General features: G+C 47.0%; 1 protein-coding gene across 5 annotated transcripts in view; it reads right to left on the bottom strand.

Moving 5' to 3' along the window:
- Nucleotides 1-6,592: 6,592 nt before the first annotated feature.
- Nucleotides 6,593-22,969, bottom strand: part of TP63 (tumor protein p63) — a 107,796-nt gene continuing 91,419 nt past the window's right edge. For 4 of the 5 annotated variants that reach the window (XM_051782158.1, XM_051782157.1, XM_051782159.1 and 1 more), the window contains 4 exons: nt 12,846-13,003; nt 11,784-11,928; nt 10,850-10,943; nt 6,593-9,596 (listed from right to left, as the gene is read on the bottom strand). In XM_051782158.1, coding sequence (XP_051638118.1) covers nt 9,300-9,596; nt 10,850-10,943; nt 11,784-11,928; nt 12,846-13,003 — 694 coding nt within the window. In that variant the 3' untranslated portion in view covers nt 6,593-9,299. Of the gene's footprint in view, nt 9,597-10,849; nt 10,944-11,783; nt 11,929-12,845; nt 13,004-15,349; nt 19,706-22,969 lie in introns of those variants that run through there. The other variant, XM_051782162.1, reaches the window with a different exon arrangement.

Raw genomic sequence — 22,969 nt, 5'->3', positions numbered from 1 at the left:
AGTTGTGCAAAATCAAGTTTGTGTGTGGTTTTGGTGCATGTGTTTTTACTGTGAGCCCTTAACCTACAATGCACAGCACAGTCCTGCCCGCTGATAGCTCCTAAACACTGACTTCCTTCTGTTCAAGTCACTAATTAAGCAGCAAGAAAGGCTAGAATATAAACCATAATAGAAGTAAATGTATTGCTACCCAATCACTTTAAGCTGGAATTAAACTTTTCTCTGAGGAGAGCAAACAGTGAGTTCTCCAGCTCTCACCCTCAGTGGCAGGCAGGAACCTCCACAGGTTGCTCTCCTAGCTGATGGAAGCCCTGTTCAGGATTTTCAGAGGATGTTGTGGCTTTGAGGATCAGGCCAGAGCCTGAATGCCAGAAGGGGGGAGACTCCCACACACCGATGCTCAGAGCTGGGTGTTTGCTCAGTGTGCAAGGAGCTCTGCATCAGCCTTCAGAGGGCCAAACACTGCCCTGGCAGAAGGGTGCTGGGCACTGCTCTGGGGCCAGGCTTCCTGCACACAGCTATTGCAGCACCTTCTGGGCACAGCGTGGTGAGGTGACCCATTACCTCCTGTTTCTGTGAAAAACATCTCCATGAAAATACTCTTGTTCACCTTCAGGCCAGCAACTCTCTGCGGGCTCAGCATGGGCTCCTCGACCGTGTCCTTGGAATAAGAAATCGATGCCTTTATCTCGCATTTCGCCATGGCGCGTGGATAATTGGATGCAATTGTGTAGCCACCCACGCCTTTAATTAATCAAAGAGTTTTTCACGCGGCACTGTGCAATATTTTATTTCCTAACACCCCTGCTACAGAGTGCTAGGATCTGTTGAAACATTTCTTACCCAATTCCAGCACTGAGGGCTATACAACCAAGAAGAAGATGGATCACATGTGTAGAAATCTTGAGCGTTGTCTCCAGAGGCGATTGCCAAGGAATCAGAAGCTGAATTAATCAGAGGCTCATAAAGAGATCTGGGAGAACAAAACAAAAATAAAAAAGAACCAGCCAAGAGACGAAAACAACATCAGGAAGAAAACAGGGAGAAGTCAGCAGATTTCCTGGGGTTTCATTTAGGAAGCTCAGGAAAATTTGGAGGACATCAGAGGTTCTCCTAGAAAACCAGGAAACACATTGCTAGAGTTTACAGTTCTAGGACAGAGATGAAAATACCTTCCAAAGGGCTACGCCAACACCTTTCCCTTCAGACCTACTCTTGCCCTGATGGGGGAAGGAAAGTGTAGGTAAAGCCTGGAGATGGTTGAGCTGAATGTTAAATGACTGCACAAAAGTGCCTGACAAATGCCTGTCCACACTGGAGAGCTCACACCTTTGAGTGCAAATGGGCACTTTGGGCTCTCCTCTCTGGGCTTCTTGCAGACTATGGCAACCCCAGCCAGGAAAACTGGGCTGGGACCTGGAGCCCAAGGCATGGGTGAGCACTGGGGACACCTTGCTGCCAAGCAGAGAGCCTGAGTGGGCAGAGCATGGCCCTGGAGCTCAAATCCCACACAAGCACTGCCTATGCCTGCCAGCACAGCACGCCGTTCCCCACCTGCCAGCCAAGGTGGGTGCCATCCTCTCCAGCTCCCCAGCTTCTCCTTGGGAGCTGCAGACTGTTTGCACAGCACAGCCCAGAACTGCAGCGGGCGCCTGCCCAGTGCTGGGGGCTGTTCTCACATTTGGCCTCCCCAGGGCAGGACCCATGTGTGCCAGGGTGAGCTTTTAAAGCAAGCACCAGCAAACTGAGCCAGAGCCAGCACACAGCCTGTGAGCCAGCAGCCCCCGGGGAGCCCCAGGGGGAGCCCCCTCCGCACACAGCACCCTGTGGAGCTGCACAGGTGCACACGGGGTGCCGGGAGCCGCGGGCGGGTCGGCCCTGGCGGGGTGCCGGGCTCCCCACCCAGACTGGCTGAGCTGGCTGCCGTGGTGGCGTGGGAGCCTGTGCCGGCCGCCGGTGCTCCAGCCAGGTGCTGCCGTGGGAGTTCCTGGCTGTGGCGTGTGCTCTCTGCAAAATACCCGGTGGTATTTTCTCAGCTGGAAAAAGTGATGCGTATCACTTTGGCAGGGAAGAGTTCTGCAGCCAAGGCTCTGTGTGTGTGTGCATGAAGGGAAGGTGGAGCACCTCTCATGCCCTTGGGCAGGACACGCGTGGTGCCGGGAGCCTGGGGTGCTGGTGCACGCTGCTTTGGGCTGTGGGGTGTTGCAGTATGGAGTACCCATTCAGGGCTGCTGCCTTCAGTGTGCCTCCAACCAATCTCCTGGAGTGGGTAGGCTCTGGCTCTGAAGGCATCTCTGGGCAGAGGTTCACCAGTGGAAGGCCCAGGTTCAGGCTTTTTGCACCCAAGAGCTGCCTGAGTTGAGAGCAGTCATTTCTCCTGGTTTGGCAGGTGATGGTGTTTGAATTTCTCATTTGCTCTGGTGTGGATTGGCATGGGCACAACACTGGAGATCCCCTGGGTGCACAGCGAAGGGCAGGACACCAGCAGCTTTCCTAAGAGGCAGCTGCAGTAAGAGTTGTTCTGTAACACCAACAGGTCACTTGGTTATTCCACCCATGCAAAATAAACAAACAAGAGTTGCCGCTGCTGCTCTTGCACGTGGGATGCGAGGGGTGAGAAAAAAGGCGTTTTATAAAACTCGTGCCCACTCTCAGGAGGCGGCTGAGGGGCCGCGGGGGACGCGCGGGCTCCCCGGGGCTGCTGCAGAGCCGCACCCGCCGATCTCCCGGCGCCGGTGCCGCGATCCCGGGCGGAGCCGCGAGGGGGCGGTGGGTGCCCGGCACCGCCCGGCCCGGAGCGCGGCTTGGGCACTTGGCTCTTTTTTGGGAACCCGGGTTTGCAAATCCCCCTCGACGAGGAACCAATGTGGGTGGGAGATGATGTACTTGGGAGAGTCCTGGTTTCTGTGCAGCCACATCTCCCGTTGCCTCAATTGCTATTCTTTTTTTTAATGCAAGCTTGGATTTGTACTCTTCTCTTCCTCTCTCTCTCTCTCTCTTTTTTTTTTTTTTTTAAGATTGTTTGTAGACACTCATTTTGAGAGTGGTGGCAGTTAAACAGAAGAGGAAAACTACGATCTCTTCCCCAGTTGTGCTGATTTATTTTGTTTCATTTTTTCCCTTTTTCACCTCAGACTCTGCACAAGTTTCTTTGCTACAAATGGCTGTGCCAGGGCAGTGTCTCTCTCACAGTGCAGCCACAAGCCTTAGGATTTCAGTAAAGTTGATTGCATGGACAGAGCCATCCTGCTTAATGTTAACAAATGAGCTTAGTCTTCCCTTGGCCTTGATGCAGGCAATAATGAGACCACATCTTCCAGGGCATGATTCAGAGTGGGAATCTAATATGCTCTGAATGGTTCCCCAGGGACTTCCTTGCCACTGATGATGCAGGGAGCCTAATCTCCTACCCTAGGCTGTTGGGAGAGACAATATAAGCATCTCCCTTGCATGCTGTAATGGTTGGTATCAGCCCAGCTGCCTGTGAGTAATTGCTGAGCATGCCAGAAGGCACCCACCTCCTGTTGGAACATGTATCCCCATCGTCCAGGGAAGTGGCACAGCCAAGAAGCCACTGGCTGCTGATCTTACATTACCACAAAGGCAAAGGGCAGTGCACTGCAATGGCAGTGAGGAAATCAGCTGAATGGTGCATGGAAACCCTCACCAAACAATCTTAGAGCTCTCAAACTGAGATCCAGTTGTCCATGGGCCTGTGTTGGATATTGCTGTGGAGCAGGGTGAGCCATGGTACTGCAGTGACTGCAGTCACCAAGACAGAAACACACTGGGTACAGTCAATGTCTTCAGGTGTAGCTGAGACTCTTCAGCCCTTGGCTTCAATGCTGCAGTCACTGTATACCACCCCCAGGGATGCCCATGTCCTGGGGCTGTACCTGCAGCCCCCTCATCCTGCCCCAAATCTTGCATCTCCTGCCTCTAATCCCACAAAGCCTTTCCTTCACTCACCTGTGGCCCCGGGCACCTCGCTCATTTCAGGAAGGCAGAGCTAATGTTTCCTAAGAAAAAAAACATATGACACTAGGAGTGTTTGCAAGGAAGTCAAAGCATTTTAACAAAGCTGATAGATCCCTCCACCACCCTAAAAAGGACTTTGACCAGTTTGAGCCATGGAAGCCCATAGCCATGCTCACCCAGCAGCAGGGCATGGCTGCAATGGGCAGCCCTGCAACAAGCACAGGCAGATAGACGGGGTACAGAGGGGCTCCAACTCCTCACTGAATGAAAGGCACCTACTAATAAAAATGCACACACATAAACAACTAAAACTACATGGTTCCACAGTGCTGATATTAAGACCTTGTGGGAAGGAATGGCATATACAATTGGTGAGGCCGGGCATACAAGGAAAAGATCAGTCCATGGGGCCCAGATGAGGAGAGCAAAGCTGTAGTAATTGGCAACTGCCATATACCTCTGAGTAAAATTTTGGCTCCTTAATCTTAGGGAAGCAAGCTGGGAGAAAGCCACAGCCAGTCCTTGCCAACAGAGCATAAAGATTAGCTTCCTTCCAGTTTGTTTGACCTTCATGGCCAGCATACCCCAATACCAATAAGGCTCCAAAACTCCAGCCTCCACCCTTTGCTACCTACTCAAGAGAACAAATCCCTGCTGCCATGGGTCGCAGAGAGGCAAAACAACTCGGGACCCAGAAACCACCAGCTCGAGCCTGGCAGCCAGACGAGGCTGTTTGCCAAACCTTCCTGGCAAAGGCTCAGCACTGGCACAGCCCATGGGGGAGCTCTGCAGGGCCTGCCACAGCTCTTCACTAACCTCCACACAGCAAATGATGTTAGTTATGCACTTTATAACTCAATAAATCAGAAGGCCAAATAGCCCGAGCTCTGACTTGGTGCTAGGGCTGGGCTACCCACATGGTTTTCCCACAGAGAAACAACTTGCAAAGAGGCAGAGCAGGAGGCCAGGTCCCACAATCCTCCCCCACAGCACAGGCAGCCACTTCGCCATCAGAAAGGAAGGGGTTTCTGCTAAGGCATACAGGACAGGAAGAACATGATGAGCAAGACACTCTTCACAGGCTCCACCTGGATATTTGCCAGGTTTTGTTGTGTCCGGGTAAGTTTCATTCCAGAGGACTGCTAGCTTCAGCACACTTAGAACTAACAGCATAGAAGGGCATGCACGTCTTCAGAGGTCCACCCAGGCTTGCAAAACACAGCTGGAAGCTTGTAATGGATCCCTGCTCTAACAACTTCATGCCTGCATGAAGCATCCCAATATCCAAAGACAAAATTCCAATGAGTATGGGTGGAGGGCAAAAGGGAGAGCACCAGCTTGGGATTCCTCAGCACTGAAACCTTTGCTGTAACCTCAGCAAAGTAGAGGTTCCCTGCTTCAGCAGTGGATCACAGCAGACAGAAACTGCAACCATATTTCAAGCCTGCCTGCTTAATGGAAACGGAAATCTTACTTTATCTGGTCCAATTTGCTCATCTAGAGGCAAAGAGTCAATTAGCTGAAACAACAAGTTCTCACAGCTAGTTCTTGTAGCAGTTCTTTGAGAGCAACATACTAGTTAACACCACATACTTTTTAACACCACATTTGGGCAATTTCTACCTGCCAGTGCAAACAGGGTACTGATGCCTCTGGATACTGGCATCTGGAGACAACTACTTCTCTAAACATTTGGCAGAAGGGAAAAGAAACAGTGATCAGAACCAAAGAAATCAGGCAGGCATTCCCTACCCAAACAAAACTATCCCCCAAGGGAAGCTACGGACACCTCTTCTTCTATGATCTTTGTGGGGTTTTCTTTTGACTCTCCCCATTCCTGAACATCCTTCCTCAACTATAACCCAGGAAACTGCAAGAGACAGACATGGGGTCCCAAACAGAAACCACTGATGAAGCTAGGCTGTTAATGTGGTGGTCCATGGACAGGATGATGCCCCTGGCTGATGGAGGCCACTCCATCACTTTGAGGACAGCTGCTCCACTGGCTCTGAGCTATTCTTATTTCAAATCCTTGGAAGAAGAATTGAGATGGAGAGGGAAATGGCTTTGTTAGGGGAGAGGATGCATAGAGTGATGCACAAAGCCTTTGGTGTAGTTAAATAAAGATGTTAACCCCCCACCTAAGCTCCAAGGGAGATGATGGAGATGGCCGTGGAAGGCTATTTCCCAAGCACAGACGAAGAACAGGGCAGCACTGACCCTACTTGCTTAAAGCAAGTGCTCTCTGCCCCCAGACAGGGCACACAGCAGTCACAGCTCCACTGACTTTGAGCAGGATGTGGAACACAGGGCACTACCTGGTGCATTGCTCAGAAACAGAATAAAGAAACCCAATGAAAGGGTAAAAAAGGGCCATGCAAAAGGCAGAACACAGTTCAGCAAGAGGCTTACAGGGCTGACCCATTCCATCTGTGTGTGATGGCACCCTATAACACACCCTCGTGACATGGATGCTGTGGGGATGAGAAAACTGCACCCATGGGCAAATGTGACACTAAGCCTCAGCTGCTCAGAGGAGGACACAGCAGCAAACGTTCCTGCTCATTTCCAAAAAGGCGCACAGGCAAAAAAAGAAGTCGTTTGGCAATTCAACGTCATTTTCAGTTTGGTTTTTATTTTCAGTTACTTCAACAACAAGGCTTTCCAAAACACATACTGATCTTGGTGCAGACAGGACTGTCATTGCTACAAGCATTGGCAGATTCTCAGCTCATAATGCTTCGAGGCATCAAAACAACAACAACAACAAAATCACAGCTCTACAGGGGAGGGTAAAAGCTACAGTAGTTCAAACTCACTTGTATGTTCCAGATATACCCAAGTGGGCTGCATAGTACTATCCCGCGGAAATAAGGTTTTCACAGCATATATTTTTATTGTTCATGATGCATCAGAAAAGCTCCATCTCACTGCTGAGTTGAAAAGCAGACACTGAAGTTCTTGTACCCAGACTCTGGGCACAGCACTAACTGCATTAACCTTTATAGTCAGAAGCTTCCTAGTTCCTAAAAATGATTTGGGTCTTTAGCGTCAATATTAGTACAATACTGTAACAGCTTAGAAAGATGCAAAACCCTGGATGTGAGAAGGGCACAGCCTAATTCACCTCCAAGAATTTGTGAAGTATTCACACCAACACTTTCCCTGCACTGCCCCACTGAATTAATTATTGTATCAAGAGCAGAATGACTTTCTCCCTTTGTACCATATAGAAAAAAAAATTAATAGACACAGTAAGTTCTCACACTGAGCATGTTAAATACTTTGAAATCTAGGACACTGCTCTTTGAAGTGTTACAAAATAAAATGATAAAACAGACTTTCAGTACCTGCCCCCTCCCTCCTCAACTGCAAAGTAACAGGAATCTCAGTATGAAAAATACAAATATATTCTTCCAGTCACTAGTTATTTGTCACAAGGTATAGTGTAAGCGTTCTGCATAAAAATAATAATTAAAAAAAAAACCAGAAAAACAAACAACATTTTATTGTGGTTCTGTGTGACCCAGTAGCCCAAGAAGAAATAAAAATTCCCGTCTTCTGCTGTAGGAAAACAAAAATTACACATACAAAAAACATTTATATACACATTTTACAGTAACCATCTGGCATTACCATTTATAGCTAACCCAGCTTGCACAGTTACCAAAAGGCAGTTTTTGAACACAACACAGACCCGGCACAGCAGACAGATGGAGGGTGCTAACCATACTGGACTTAAATGAAATACATGGCACACAGCAGGGCCCAGGAAACAGCCACTGCATTGAAACGAGATTGTTCGGCTGTAGCAAGGTAGGATGACAAGTCATTTAAGCTGCTTTTTTCATCTTTTCCCAGCCAAAAAAGGTCAGACTTACTGTTAAAAAGAGCAAGCCAACTTCAAAGCAGCTGTGCTGAGCCTTGCTCCTCAGCTTAGGTATATTTTGCGTTCATGACAGTTCCACGACCTTGGCCTATAAAAATGTGAAAACACACTGCTCAGTTACTTGTCCACAGGACCACTGGCAGTCAGAGGAAATGCCTCAGAGCACATCTGTGGTAGAGTACATAAAGAAAAAAACAGAGATAAATCAAGTTCTCATGTAAACATTACTTATTGTAGTAACAACACCCATATTACCAGGTCCTCGATTTAAGGCAGTTGGCAGTTATTTCTTTTTTTATTATCCACTTCTAGCTGCTTGTCACTCAGCCTATAGTTAATAGCAACAAAACACAACAGGCTCCAGCCTATCACAGATATATCTAAAGACAGTTCTACTTTACATGGGAGGAAACCAATCTAGCCTGGTCTAAATAAAAGATTGTCTGAGTTTAGGATAGCTGAAGCCCTACAGATCAGTGTGCAGCTCTTGGTCCTCCATTCAACTGGAGGTTAGGTGGGCAAATCCCTATGCTAAACTAGCCAGGCTGCATATTTGGCAAAGCCTAATTCTCTAACTTAAATGTCAGTAGTGGTACATCATGGTTAAAGGCTGGTTAGGGGCAGAATTCAAGTGATGATAGCTTTATTTACACTCATAGCCTGAAAGAAGCAAACCAGGACATACATAAGAATGTCAATCCAAAACAAGAAGAGACAGCAGGTTTGGTTTTTCCCAGAGAAGGTGAGGGAAGAGGGAAAAGGGAGAAGTAGGAGAAGTAGGATGGAGGTGCCGTAAGTGCTGGCCTGCCCAGCAAAGTGCATGTGCTGTCTCCGCTGGAGAATATCATACATGAACAGAGCACTCAGCTCCATGGGAAGAGGCTGTTTAAGAGCAACGTTTAAGAGCAAGATGGTCAGTTCAGGGTTGGGTTGCTTTAGGTTTTTTGCATTTGCTGTTAGCATGAGTTTGGTTGTTTGGTTTTGGTTTTTTGTTTTGTGGTTTTTTTTTTTTTTGCCTTTAAAAAATTTTATTTTAACCTTTCTGCTTTTCAAAGTGGGATCACTGGATGACAGAAACAAGTTTGCACGTCAGGACGCCCACAATGTGTGCGAGGATTCAAAAGTCAAGAAAAGAAGCCCTATCCCCAAAGGAAAACATGAAACAAGAACAACACCTTCTCAAGAAGGTCAACGGTTTTCAAGGAAACACCACCCGCCTTCCCCCTTCGCTCAGCTCTTCCCCTTGCAAGAGCCGGGGTGGAGGTCGCAGTCCAGGAGTATGACCTAGACAGCATCAAGGGCATAACTGGGCACGAGTGAGCAAGAAGGTTCCCTCTGCCCTTCGTCCAGGGGTGCAGTACCAAGCAGAAGGAAGACAAATGAAGGGCTGAGCAGTTTGTGGTCGAGGCGGGGTGGGGGGAGTCCGGGGCTCTCACTCCCCTTCCTCCTTGATGCGTTGCTGTTTGTTGCGCCGGGCATCCATGTCGAAGTTGAAGTCGTTCCACTCGTCGCGGGGCGGGAAGGAGATGGTCTGCCGGAGCGTGAAGCGCACGGCGTCGATGACGCGCTCCCCCCGCGTCTCACTGGAGCCCACACTGACGGTGGAGGCGCCGCTGGGGGTGCGCAGGAGGTGGGGAGGGGAGGAGAAGTCATGGAGCTGCCGGTGGTCCAGGATGCCCTTCCAGATGGCATGGCGGAACTGCTCCGGGATCTTGAGGCTCACCAGATCCTGCAAGGCAAGGCGCAGGGCTTAGCAGGGCAATTAATCCCTGGGCACGTTGGGCTCCAGGAGTAACAGCAGCCACTGGGCCACCCTGCAAATGCCTATGAAGCACCAAAGCTGCTAAAATCCAGGTGGCCACAATACACTGCAGAAGACAAACCACTGATCATGAAAGTGGTTCTGAACTGATCACTTCTGAACAGGCTTGTGGGGCCATGAGGCAGTAGTGATCTGGTTTTAAGGCATGAGGACTGTTTTTAAGTTACACAAAACACATGTTCATGCATAAGACATGGTGATCTAAAGCTAGATGCTTAACTGGACTGCAAGGCCTCCAAGGCAACCTCAGAGATCTGTTGGTTGTCAGTGGTGGGGTATGCTGGGCTGCTGAAGGTCAATGGCTTTGAAAACTTCCATATTTATTTCAAAGGTTGCAAAAGGATTTTAGAATCCAAGTATTCAAAGTTCTGGGTCTGACTCTATAGGAACTGTCTTATTTACTTGAACATAACTAAAACCTAATAACAGACACAATCTTTGAAAACTTGTACTTTGAGGCCCCATCATTTCTGGTGCAAAACCTGAGGGTTGCATTACCTAAACTCTGGGACACGTGGTATCAGCTTCTGAAAAAATTAGCAATCAATTTTGGTTAATTTGGGTCAGCTTTTCTAATTAGAGCAGCAACAGAAGGAAGGCAGCCTATGCTAGGGAGCAAAAGCACCACAGCCTTCCGAAGTCTCAGGGGAAAAAAAATGGGACAGCCAGCTCGGAGAAGAGCAATGGCTCAGGAGAGGAAGCAGCAACCCTGCAGCAAAAGCCATGCAAGAGAAAAAAAACAACAGCAGGGCTGAGATGCCAGTGGCAAGGGAAGATGATTAAGGTAAGGCCAGAAAACAGAAGCAGGGAGGGAAAAATGCAGACCACTTCTGGACAGCCTACTTGTCCGCAGGCGAGCGAGGTGTAAACTGAAACCAAGCCTTGCAGAATTAACAGGCGTGTGGGCTGGGGCCACTTCGGGGGCTAAAACAGAGAGTGGTGGGGAAGGGGAGACACACTTTCTCTGTGCCAGGCAAGGCAGTTACAATGCTGGTCCTGAGTCCAGCCTCTCTTCACCTCACAACATGTCTTCTCTGTGTGCTACAGCCTTAAATCAAACTAATCATGTAAAAATAAAAGTATACTAAGTCTAGATTTCTGACCTCTTTCTAAAGCGGGGCCAAGAATGCAAACAAAGGAAATGGTGAGGAGTTACTTACATCCATGGAGTAATGCTCAATCTGATAGATGGTGGTCAGCCCCTGGGTCGTGAAATAATCCACACAGGATGAGCAGCCCAACCTCGCTAAGAAGCTGCAGAGGAGGAAGGAAGGAAGGAGAGAGAAAATAGGATCACCCTGGCTGCAACAGCCCAAACCACAGAAAAACCAAACACTCAGCCAATCTGCAGCAATAGGAAACAAAGCTTTCACCCTTGGCTTGACCTCCTCCAAGACATCCCAGGTCAGCAAGCCACATCACTGCCACATCAAACAAGGGAGTCCTTCAGCTAGCCTACCAGACAGCCCTCATGGCAGCACCTTGCCTTAGTCAAGAGCTAGTGCTGCACAGTCTGGGTCTTGGGGCAGGAAGGCTCACACAGACCCTCCTGCCAGGTCCTGTCACCCAGAAGGTGGCTGAGCCCATGGCAGCCTGTTGCATGCACAGAGGGCTTCAGCAAAGGCATGAGGTCTGAGGCTCAGACACACCATGCACTTCTAATCAGCATATTCCTCTCTAAGTGTAAGGGATTCCTCCTTTATGGGCAGCATCTTTCAACTTTTCTGACCTCATGAAGGACAGAGGGGCTTCTGACCCCAGCCATAGCTTGTCAAGTGTCCAAAGGGGAAAAAAGAAAAATAAGAAATGTTTGCAAGACTGCCTGGCACCCTCAAGCTCCACCAGTCCGACAGATGCTGCATCCCTCAGCTTTCCTGCAGTCCTAACATCCCTGTTTCTCTCAGCTGCTCAGAGGTGGGAATTTGAGGCTCAGTACCCAGAGGGTGCCAGCCTCACGACTGCCAAGGGCCCAGGGGGATCCAGTGCTCCAGTAGAATGGGACAAGTAACCTGGCAGGACCCTTCAGGCTCCTGAGACAAGGCCTGTGCTCACTGCGGGTGGGAAACATGCCCCGGGCAGCCTGCTCCCGCTCACCTGACGATGCTGCAGTCTGAGGGGTATGGAGGAGGGGGGGTGCAGTGGGACGTTGAAGGCATGGAGAGGGGAGGAGGCAGCGCCTGCGTGGGGCTGAGGCCATTCATGTCACCGGTCATGGCCATGTGGGTGCCCATCATGGGAACTGGAGGAGAGAAGGAGGAGCACATTGTTACCCAGGCATCCCCAGACCCCTGCTTCGCCCCCAGCACAGCACAGAAGGACAGCACCCACAGCCCAAGCAGCCTTAATTCCCCTGCAATGCCCTGCACGAGAAGCTTCAGGCAGGGACAAGGACCAGATGACAGACAGTCCTTCAGTAGCCCTCTCCTCACAGGAGCAACTGTCAGCAGTGCCTCTGTCGTGTCACCTTCCCTCACAGATAGGCTTGGTAGAAACCTAAGCAAGAAACCTCGTCTTGGCTTGCCCTGCCATGGGAGAGGAGCAGGACAGAGCCAGCAGAGTAACCCAATACAGAAGCCAAACAGCTTTGTTTTCAGAGACAGCAAGAGCACCCGAAGGGGATCAGCAACAGGTGTGGGCAAGAGTCCAGTGCTTTCGAAATAAATAAATAAATAAATGAAAAACGACCAAAAAAACCCCAACAAAACTCAGCCCCCAGAACCATGTCTGTCATCCTGGATTTACAGGCCTGCTGGGCACTCTTCAGCAGCCAGGAGGAACAGAGCTGTGAGATGCAGATATTTCCTTTGAAATTAAGAAGTGTCTTAATTGAACTGAGGGAAAAAAGTCTTGCTAACATTTGCATCTCCTGTGCTGGGAAAAGATGAAGAAACGAATCTTGAAAGCCAGAGGACAGTGCAGCCAGCTAGAACCGCAGCAAGAAGCAGCTCTGTTCACCCCTGTGAGGCTTTGAGCAGGACGCTGAAGCCTTGCCCCATGGCACATAAGTGAGCAATATTTATTTGGCTCTGCAGGTTCACAGCAAATGACTCCAGGCTCTCCAGCTTAACACTAGCCACTTGGAGATGCCAAGTCTCCTTGCCCAGACTAGCAGGGAGCGCACAGGGAACAGGAGAAGAAAGAATAAGTGTTTCTTACTGTTGGTTCCCATGCTGTCGGGGATGGTGGTTGGGGTCAGGGCATTGCGCTGCTGGGGGTTGATGAGCTGGCTGACCGAGGGCAGCTTGTTCATGCTGTTCATTTTGCTGAGTGGTGGAGAGTTGGAGCCGTAGGATGACTGCGACTGCATGGAGGTCCTGCAAACCGAGGAGAAGTTAGGACAGGGATCACAACCGTTGGTTGTTAAGAATGTGCATCCAAGGGGCTACATGACCTACTACAGTGAAATCACTGACACCATGGGATCATCGCAGATAAAGATCACTGGAGAGCGAGTCAACAGGACAAGAAGTTTCCCAGGTATTCTTGTCACTTATTTAAAAAAAAAAAAGTGAATACCAAATAGGTAAAGTTTTTACTTAAATAAAAAGTTTGAACTAAAAGTAGAGTGTCTATGGAAGTTCTTCAGTTGAAAAGAATATATGCAAAGCCAGCAACCAGCTACCAAAATTCAAAGTGTATTTTTAAGTTAAGCTCTCTTTGTGTTCAAAAACTTTTTTCATAAGAAAAAGAACTGAGGAAGCCATCTCAAACCATTCGAACTACCCCTGACACCTGACTGCAGAAGCAATTCTCAGATCAGGTGGCACTTATCACCTTGGTTTCTCCAAAATTCACAGTTATTCATATGGTCGGGTTGTTATCAGGTGCATATTTAACAGCCAGAAGCTCTTTGCTCAAGACAGATTCCATACACCTTAGGGCCCACTGCTGAGATGGACAGAGCTGCCTGGGATGCCAACAAACAGCTTTTGCTGGTGTTAAGGAAAACTTGGTATCCAAACCCCGCAGGCTGCTTACAAAGAGTATCAGGTTCCTACTACCACTCAACAACAGCATTACCCTCCCTCAAGTCCATCCAGCCCCAAACTCCATCCACCATACTCATGAACTGGGCCAGAGAGGTTTGCTGGCAAGCTCCCACTGCCCAGCCCTGAGGGTCCCAGCTGCAATCCTGCTGTGTAAGTGATCCAGACTGTGAAGACCAGACTGCTTCTGAACAGCAGCCCAGTTCCCAGATCAAGTTACGGCTGTGGCATCCCATTTGGAGTGGGGTCTTATGTGGGATATGCAGAAAATTATCATTAAAGCTGGTCCAACAGCAGAACTGGCAGAGCACTGCCATGCCACAAGGGAGCAGGTTTTTCTCTCTCTCACCAGGGGCATTTGCAGGACTGGGCAAAGGCTTGGGAAATGTTCCTGCTTCCCAAGCACAAACACCCTCACAAGCTGTGGTGTTCCTGCAGAGCAGAGGTTGCCCAGCTCGCCACAGAGCCTGGCACTCATATCACAGTGACCCCATGGTGAATGGGGAAGGGCACATTCCCATCTTATTTCCCATTGGGAAACTTGTTCATCTGGGTATAACTGGTTACACCAATTCCTGGGAACTGGCTTTTCTTCTATGCAAATAGAATAGTTATTACTTCAAATAAAGAAAGAAAAGGCTTATTCCTAGATAATTTATTAAAACCTTCAGCACTCAAGGTCAAGTTCCATACAATTACATTGTCTCCAGCTTCTGTACTTTCAAGACTTGGAGTGTTGGGTGGAGAAAACATCTATGCTAACAGGCTGGAGTATCTAAGGCCCTGAAGAAATGTTACCTAATTACACAATTACAGGAGGTACAGAAGGGTGTGAACTGTCCTTTGGCAGTGAAGATGCAGGACAAGATCCAGCAAACTTCATAGACTCAAGGAAGTGGAAAGCACAAGAAGCTTCACAAATTAATATTAACAATGGCAGCAACTCCCAAGGGGAAGTGAAACTGAGCCATGAAGTTCAGACCCAACTTTTCAGAGTGAAGGGAATGATTCAGATCTGAGGTTTCAATTCCCTAATTATGAAGTTGAGGCCAGCCATGAAATTCAAGTCAGGCTGACACCACCCTTAGCCTAAAAGGCTTCTGGATTTAGGACCAGTGAGTATTTCCACTTTACAGGTTCAGGCACCCATCTTAACTGAGCTTCAGCTGAAATTAATACACATCTGAAAAGTCTCTTACGGCAAAATCTGCATGATATGCAAGTGAGGAGGTCACCACGTACACAGTGAAATTCCAAAGCAAATCAACAAAGAATTTCACACAGAGATTGGGTTGCATTGTTTGAGGTCAGTAGTGGCCCTATATCTGCCCTCTCCACCACCAACGGTAATCTCAGCAAAGCTAGTTAGGAGGCTACAAAATACTCTGGGGATAAAAGAAAAAAGAAAAGCAAACCAACCCAAAGCTTTAGAAAACAATTTAGAAAACAAATGCATACTTCAACATATAGCTTAGGGACTCCATTCTTATCTCATTCATACTCATAAGAGTCAAGCTGAAGACAATCAAGCTCAAGTGAATAAAATACAGGAAACAAAAGCATTTTTCTTTGTATCCATACTAGTTTCAACTAAGCTATTCCATCACATAAGCAGATGTTTAAAAGGCCTAGAGAAAGCCATCTAGCCAAAGAAAAGTTGCAAGATAAACCAAGATGCAAAATTTTATTGAAAATTAATGTCACACATCAGTATAGCAACAGCCTTAGAAACACAAGAAAATGTTTTTGGTATTAAGCACAAGGACTACATGGTGTTTGAGGATTCATTTAAAATATATTGCTTTTTTTCTCATTTTCTTTTTGAAACAGATATAAGAATGTCATGCACAGTGATTTTCATTAAAATTGTACTTACTATGTCTCAAGAAAGATTAGAAGTAGAAGCATTAACATTTCTTTGATATCAATGCCAACGAAATGCATTTTAATATCAAGGTATAAAGACTTCAATTAAGAGGCTATTATACTTCTTGGAACAGTCTGATACAAAAGGCACTGAGTCACATTCTGCAACTGATTTTTCTCTCTTCAAGAGGCTATGTAATTATTTAGCAAATAACATTTGTAGTTATGCAAGCTCATATGAGGGCAATTGTCTCTCATGCTTCAAGGCATATACTGATCATCTCAAAAGGTCAGGAAGGAACTTCCTTCTTCTCCCATATATGAACTAAGTTCAGTTCACAGGTTACCTTGTATAACTCTACACTTTCCCAACTCACTGGATACCAGCCCTTCACCAGAGGTAGTTAACTGTTTGGGTAGACCAATTACCTGATTGAGTAGGTGAGTCCCAGAGTCCTTACTGACTAGAGAAGCACACTGCCCTGTAAGCAGCCTTAATGCAAATGACATCAAAGGTTCATTAGCTACAAGAATAGGGCAGCTCAGGCTTAGAGTTTAAGATTTCACCCAATCCTCTGTGCCTACAGTTTGCTGCCCCTGAAGACCCAGAGCCAGCCACGATGCAGAAACACACAAGTAGAATCAAATCTGTCCAGGTCTGTGTCTGCCTTCCCTTACAGGAGCCACTGCAAGGTCACATCCCAAGTTCACATAAGGTCAACGTGCCCATTGGCAATGTTTTTTAAAAGCAAGTTTTCCCACTGGGCTGCATAACACGGGGGTGTCACTGATGTAGTCTAGTAACAGCATACAAGTGACACAGATGATGCTCAGTTGCACTCATCTGCTTTGAAGCCCATGAAGCAGGACACTAAAAAGCAGAGAGATGCCCTTGCTCCCCACATCCCAAAGAGCAATGAACAGTGCATCTTTTTAACCACACCACTGGTTTGTAGGCTTGGTAACTAACTGGAAGCATGGAAAGGAGGAGCTCCTGCAGGCAGACAGCACCTAAAGGGACAGGGGTGGTGATAATAACTCCCCTTGGATTTCAGGTATGGGAATTTCCCAAGGCAGGCAGTGGATGCAATCTGCTCTCCAGGGAATAGAGCTGTAATACAGAGAGTGGATATACATCAACTAGTTGACACAGACTGATATGACCTGACTGACTGATAAGGCCCATTTAGTCCACTTAGTTATTCCTTGAAAGGAAAAAGCTTACTTTCCTGAAGCCTCAGAGATGGTAAAGAAGCAATGAAAAGACAACTAGGAAAAAGTTTTCATTTTATCTGCAGAGGACAGACTACAAAGCAACTAAAATTGCTTTCAGCTCCAGGTATTTCATTAAAAAAAAAAATAGCACCTTCTAAGCACCTTGTAGCTGGAGAGCAAATCAAGTCACCATTAAGATTAGTTTCACAATCATCATCCCCTTATAGCTAAAGTAGGACAAATTGGAAAGCCTTTACAGAGAACAACAGGATCCAAATAATTTATATTCTTGTTTACTGGAAGTCCGAGATGCTGTATTGCCCATCACGGTACAAGAGATTTCCTAGAGGTCAGATCAAATGATGAACTGGAGCCCAAACTGGAATTTCCCAGGGCAGGCTGTGGATGCCTTGTATCTTCTGGTGGGTTGCCTCCTCAAACTTCCTGGTGGACAGGCCCTGGAGCAGAGCTCTAGATACAGATCAGTGTTTCCCTGTCACAGTGTTTTCATATTGCCATCCACAAGCAGACAAGGACAAGATCCAGGAATAAACCTTCATTGGAAGGACAGACAACAGTGCCAAGCATGATTGTACAACTGGGTTGCATTTAGAGTTCAGATCCCATCTCTCATAGGGAAAGGAATTACTGCCCTTCTTCTCCCATATAAAAAGGCACAGAACAATAGTTACCTGCTTTGTGATCTTAAAGAATTTCCTCGAATTTACAGGAAAAGTAAAGAGGCACTTGATTTTGATTATCTTTACACAAGGAATGATGGTAGAGTTGCACTTATATGAAATAGTCACTGCTGGGGTTTAATTAGTTATTATTTATATATTAATCACAATTTTGGGGGCTTTTTTCCATCAGCCCTCCTCCACACTCCTATGGTAGAACAAGTCTTGCTAAGACAATGAAGGAGATATCCAGAGATGGGATATGGCTCTCAAAGGAGATGTTAGTACAAGTCATCACCTGCTCAGATCACAGCTCTGCTGCCTGGAAGCAGATGATATGATGTTCAGAGATAAGAGTCTTCTCCCAGTGTATCAGGCTTTCTTTCGTTAGTGGGTGGGCCAGGAGGCCCGCTCTGCATTTGGGAGGCACTTTCTCTTCAGGCTGTGCTGACAAGTTTGTCAGGGCTGGGTATGCACCTGCCCCAAATAAATCCAGCACAGACAGCACTGCAGGGCACACAGGTCCCCACCAGTATTGATACAGCCTCCTGTGTTTCTTAGGAGCTGTTCATCACTGGCATTTGCAACTGAGCTCTGCTCCCCAGCCACTGCTGATCTGGTGAGACAGCACCCTCAGGAACTTCTTCACATTTCTGTTTCTTGCTGCTGTGAACATTGGAGGGTTCCTCAGAAGCAATGCCACTGCCTGAAAGTGTGGTTTGATGGACACTTCCTTACCAGCATTAGGGGCTGTTCTTCATGTAAAGATATCTGAGCACCTCTCAGAGGGAAGAGCCATAGCAGGCAAAATGCTCACTCTCAACTTGCTCCTCCCTCATTGCCAGTATCCACACCTGGTGCCATGCTCAGCATTGACAGGTTAATTCCATGACACATTACTTGCCTGTTGATTGTTCCTCTATTGTGATAGTCTGGGCTTGATACTTAGAAAAGAAATTTCCAAATGACTCAAACCCCTCCTTGTCAAGCCCCGTACAACTGGCTTTCAGAGATAAGAGTTTGACAGAAGCAGTGAGAATTTACAAGTCCTTGCTGAGAAACAGTCCTCTGTGCAGGAATTGCTAAACCCAGATGCACTTCATGGACACAATTTGCAAAATCCTCTGGCTGCAGGATTAATGGACAAGGTGGGCATGGCCTGAGGCCACTTGGCTGAGTCAAACTGCAACATATGCTGGCACTGCTTTCTTTTGAACTATGAGATTTGGAGAGAAAGGATAAAAGATAGCAGGGTTGATGAAAACACTGGTGACATCTAATAACTGCTGAACATCTGTAAGGAAAGGGGCTAAACCCTGACCCCTTTTCACAGGTAGGGCAGTGAGCAGTTTTGGACACTGCCCTTTACACCCTCAGTTGCAAAGAGACAGGGACATTGAGCATACATGGATGTCATTACACTTCAACCTCACATTCAACTTGTGCAGCTCAGTCCACCACTTGGACCGAGCCCACAGACTCAGAAGGGACCTTCCTAAGTTCAGTAAAGCTGGATCAAGGCCAGCAGGGCTGGTGCAAAGTCAAAGTCACCCAGTCCTCCTTACAGTTTCGATGTATTTTAGATCAGACCCTTCGTAAGGCTGAAAATAAGGGGAAAAATTCATGATGCTAAATCAGTGGAAAAAAAAGTGATTTCTTAGCAGTGTCAATTCATATAATTATTACCTCTCCCTGTCCAGCAGTACAAATACGTCAGCTGCTTGCACCATTAGTGCATGACCAGCATTAAACAGGCCAAATTGACTATCACAGACCATTTAAACACACATCCCCCACTTCTGTCCCCCCAGCCCATGAACACGATTTTTAACTTAAACAAGACAAAAGGCGTTTTAAAATTGAGACCTGCTCAGAGAAACCCTGCTGAGTTTCACAAATACAGAAGTAAGAAGAAAGAGTATCGACACATTACAAAAACAGGAAAAAAGTTACACCAAGACAGACAACATGGTTCCTGACCTCCCAATGCTATGGGCTACAGCTAAGAGGTCTGTAGATGTGTCTGTTGTTTTTGCAAAGTTTGAGTCCCTTCAGAAGATTACTCTCACTATTCACTCTGCTGCTATCAGGCTGTGTATTTGCCCCACTATTCCTAGTCCCACCAGCTGGGCAAAGTGACTCTGCCAGCTTGGTTTATGGATATACTGATGGGTTTGGGGGGCTGGAATGTTTTAGGATGGCATCAGTCTGTTTGGGAGGGTCTCTCCTTGAGTCCGTGAGTTCATTCCTGAAGCAGGCCGAAAGGAGACTGTAAAGAAGGAATCAGAGAAAAGAAAAAGATGAATGTACAGGACCCTTCACCAGCCACCAAGAGAGAAACAGTCACTTTCCACCTTCATGATCACAGTATGGGCTTTGAAGGAGGGGAAAAGCAGATGTCTTAGCACCTACAGTGAGGGTATGTGACAGGGAGATTTAGGAAGCTGGAAAGCCACAGGCACAAGCGAGTGCTTGGCAAGGAAGGGAAAGCAACTAGTTGATATGGAAATCTGATTCTGTGTCCTAGTCTCATGGATACAAATAATGCCCTGATAATGTTCCCTCCGACAAAAGAGGAACAAAAGCATTCAGCCAAAAGGGAAAAGGAGCAGCAGCTTCCACTGACTCCACATCTAACTACAAATCACTTCAAAACCAGAGGCTGGTGCTAGGGAGAGAGGATGGTGCCTACTGCCCATACTGATTACAGCTCAACTACCCCCCTGGGGCCATGAGCTGATGCAGAGGGCGCTGTATCTTTGGAGCCCACAAAGTGCTTTTACTTGGCTACTTTCATCTTGGCAATTCTCTAGTTAGAACACTATCCAAGTGCCTGGAGTTCACATGCAAGCACAGCACTACAAAACCAAAACAAAACATGCAAAAATCCATTATTAGGTTTCACTCCAAAAATGAGATTAACCAGGTGGAGGTATGAAGAACACCTTCCCCATCAGCCCCCTCCCCGAGACAGCAAGCACTGGGATCCTTGCAGCTCCCAGCTCAGGTGGAGCACTCCAGGCACTGGATAACTAAGCTCTGTCACACCTCACTTATGAGGTTAATTCCTCCTCATTTGCATAATGAGCTGTGCTACTCACTAAGGCAGCCAGTGGGCTGGTAGCTGCAGCTCTGCTGATATGAAAGAAATGCTTGCTGGGACACAAGATCCCACTTGGACATAAGAGCCCTCTTCTCAGTAGCCATTGGAAGACTTTGTGAAAACCCTCCAATCACAGGAGTTGGACTCAGTGATCCTTATGGACCTTATGGGTCCCTTCCAACTTGAGGCATTCTATGATTCTATGCTGCAGTAAATGGAAATACAGACTGTTCTGAAAACAGCGCTCAGAGTGAAATCTAGCACAGGAAATTTTGCTGAATATGGAAAAGTGTTTTCCAGTGAAACCCTTAAAGACTGTGCAGATAACTCCCTGGGAATATTGATCATAAATGTATTTCACATCAGGGTATCAAAGAAACATTCTCTCTCCAACAAAGCACTCGCCACTTCTGATATCTCTTGCAGCAGTGATTATCTGGAAAATCTGTGTTTTACACAAATGGTGGCAGACCACAAAAAGGACATCTTCTAAATAAGTATGTGTGCTGTGGTTCAAACATGGGCCCCAAGATTAGACAGTGAAAAAGGAAGAATAGAAACTGCAGGAAAAAAAGCCCAACAACTTCCCACCGATGATCATGAAGGTATTTGGCATAACAGTAAATAAGAGAAAACCATGCACAAAGGAGCAAGCAGAGAGAGGAGATGAGACAGAGAAATATTGTAGCTTGGCACAACCCGGAACATTGCAGTATTTTGGTCATCTTGTGGGACACGAGATTTCTGATTGTCACCAGATTTATCCTTTTTATTCCAGAACATTCCAGCTACATCTGCTAGCCTGTCATATGCAATACTGGTCTGTATGTGTATGAGGGCAATTATACAGTTGTTTTCCAAAATGACAGATTTATCATTTTAAAACTACCTTTCACCATTATAACCTCAACCTTGCTTTTCCTACTCGTCAAAAAAGATGACATTTTCCATGTTGTAGGAATGAAAGGGACAACTCTTCCCACACACCTCGATAGCTTCTCTATGTTAATCATTGCCCTGAAAAATAAACTGAAAAAAAATCAAGCAATTCCTCCATCAAGGTTTGACTGTACAGCAGTCAAGGCAACTTGCAAACATTCCAGTCCCACAGAGCCCTGCTGAGACCTACAGCTTCCAACACACTCAAACTTGGTCATGGCATATGCACTTTCCTAGCTTCCACTTTTCACACAGGCATTGAACTAAGGTGAACCAAGCCTGAATTTTGGAAGTACATCCCTACTTACAAAATGAAAGGCCAGAACAGACTCGATTCTTTTTTGGGGTGCAATTGCATCTAGGAGTCTTTTCAGCCTAAAAATCCCTTTGCCCTGAACAAATTCCTTCAGATATTAAGCCACACCCTGGATTATTGAGGAAAAAGCATCAAAACCCAACTGCACCTAAGAAACTATTGCCTGAATACGAATTTCAGCACAGAAGATTCTGCTTGATGGCAGGCTATTGGCAGAGACAACTGCAGCAGCTCTGGACAAGCACTGAAAAGTTATTTTTCTCCCCACTCCTGGCATCCTTAAAAGCTCTTAATCTTTCTCCCTTGTATTTGAGCACACTCAGCAACTGAGAAAAATGAGTTTATAATGGGACGAGTGCCAGGAGACACGCTGAAAGATATCTCATTAAATTAAATGACTGGACTTCTACATGCTGGTCTTAAAGGTAACACAAATACCAACCTCCGTTGCCAGAAACCCATCCTCCTGATACAGGAAGAATGAAAACAGTAATTATGGTAAAACCAACTGTCAGCACCAAGCGAAAGCTGTCATCTGCTGCTGTCCATTTCTGCTTACAAAACCATTTCTCAGATGAAATGGCTGTGGTTCAGGTGGAGCTTTGAAAACGAGCAGCAGAACACACGAAGGCCGCAATGCCTAGAAGCTAGTAAATACAAGCTATAGTATATACAAACAGTGTAGATGACTGATAAAAGTAACTAATGATAATGAGATTTTTAAGTGCCCCCCCAAAAAAGAGTCCAGAGGCCCTGGATGCTCCAGCCATTTTGGCACAAGGCTTTTTTCACACCTCCGCGAGACTCCAGCTGACACTAAAAACACACAGGCCGAAATGCGAACACACGCGGAGAGCTGGCTGAAAGCTGCGGTATTGCAGAAGTCCTGAGACAAGGCCAAGGCACTGAAATAAATCCCTACAGGCTCAAGTGGGACTTATGTGGTGCCTTGGCCTCGTGCTAACCTCTGCAGGGGAATGAGTTATACCCACAGCCTCTTGACGCGAGAGCTCTCCGGCAGGAACGCGTGAGTTCCGAAGCACTACCGCTGGCAGCCACCTACAGTCTGGGCAGCTATTCTGTGTCACCCGAGACAGCAGGTGAAGCAATGCTCATGAACAACACTGCTGGGAAGTCTGGGAAGTCATTCTCTGACCTGGCCTCTGTAACTGCAA

Source organism: Manacus candei, unplaced genomic scaffold (assembly GCF_025592945.1).
Source record: "Manacus candei isolate 608988 ecotype Guabito, Panama unplaced genomic scaffold, ASM2559294v1 h1tg000015l, whole genome shotgun sequence".
NCBI lineage: Eukaryota > Metazoa > Chordata > Aves > Passeriformes > Pipridae > Manacus > Manacus candei.
The sequence above is the reverse complement of the archived record's forward strand: the minus strand, read 5'-3'. Positions and strand labels throughout refer to the sequence as shown.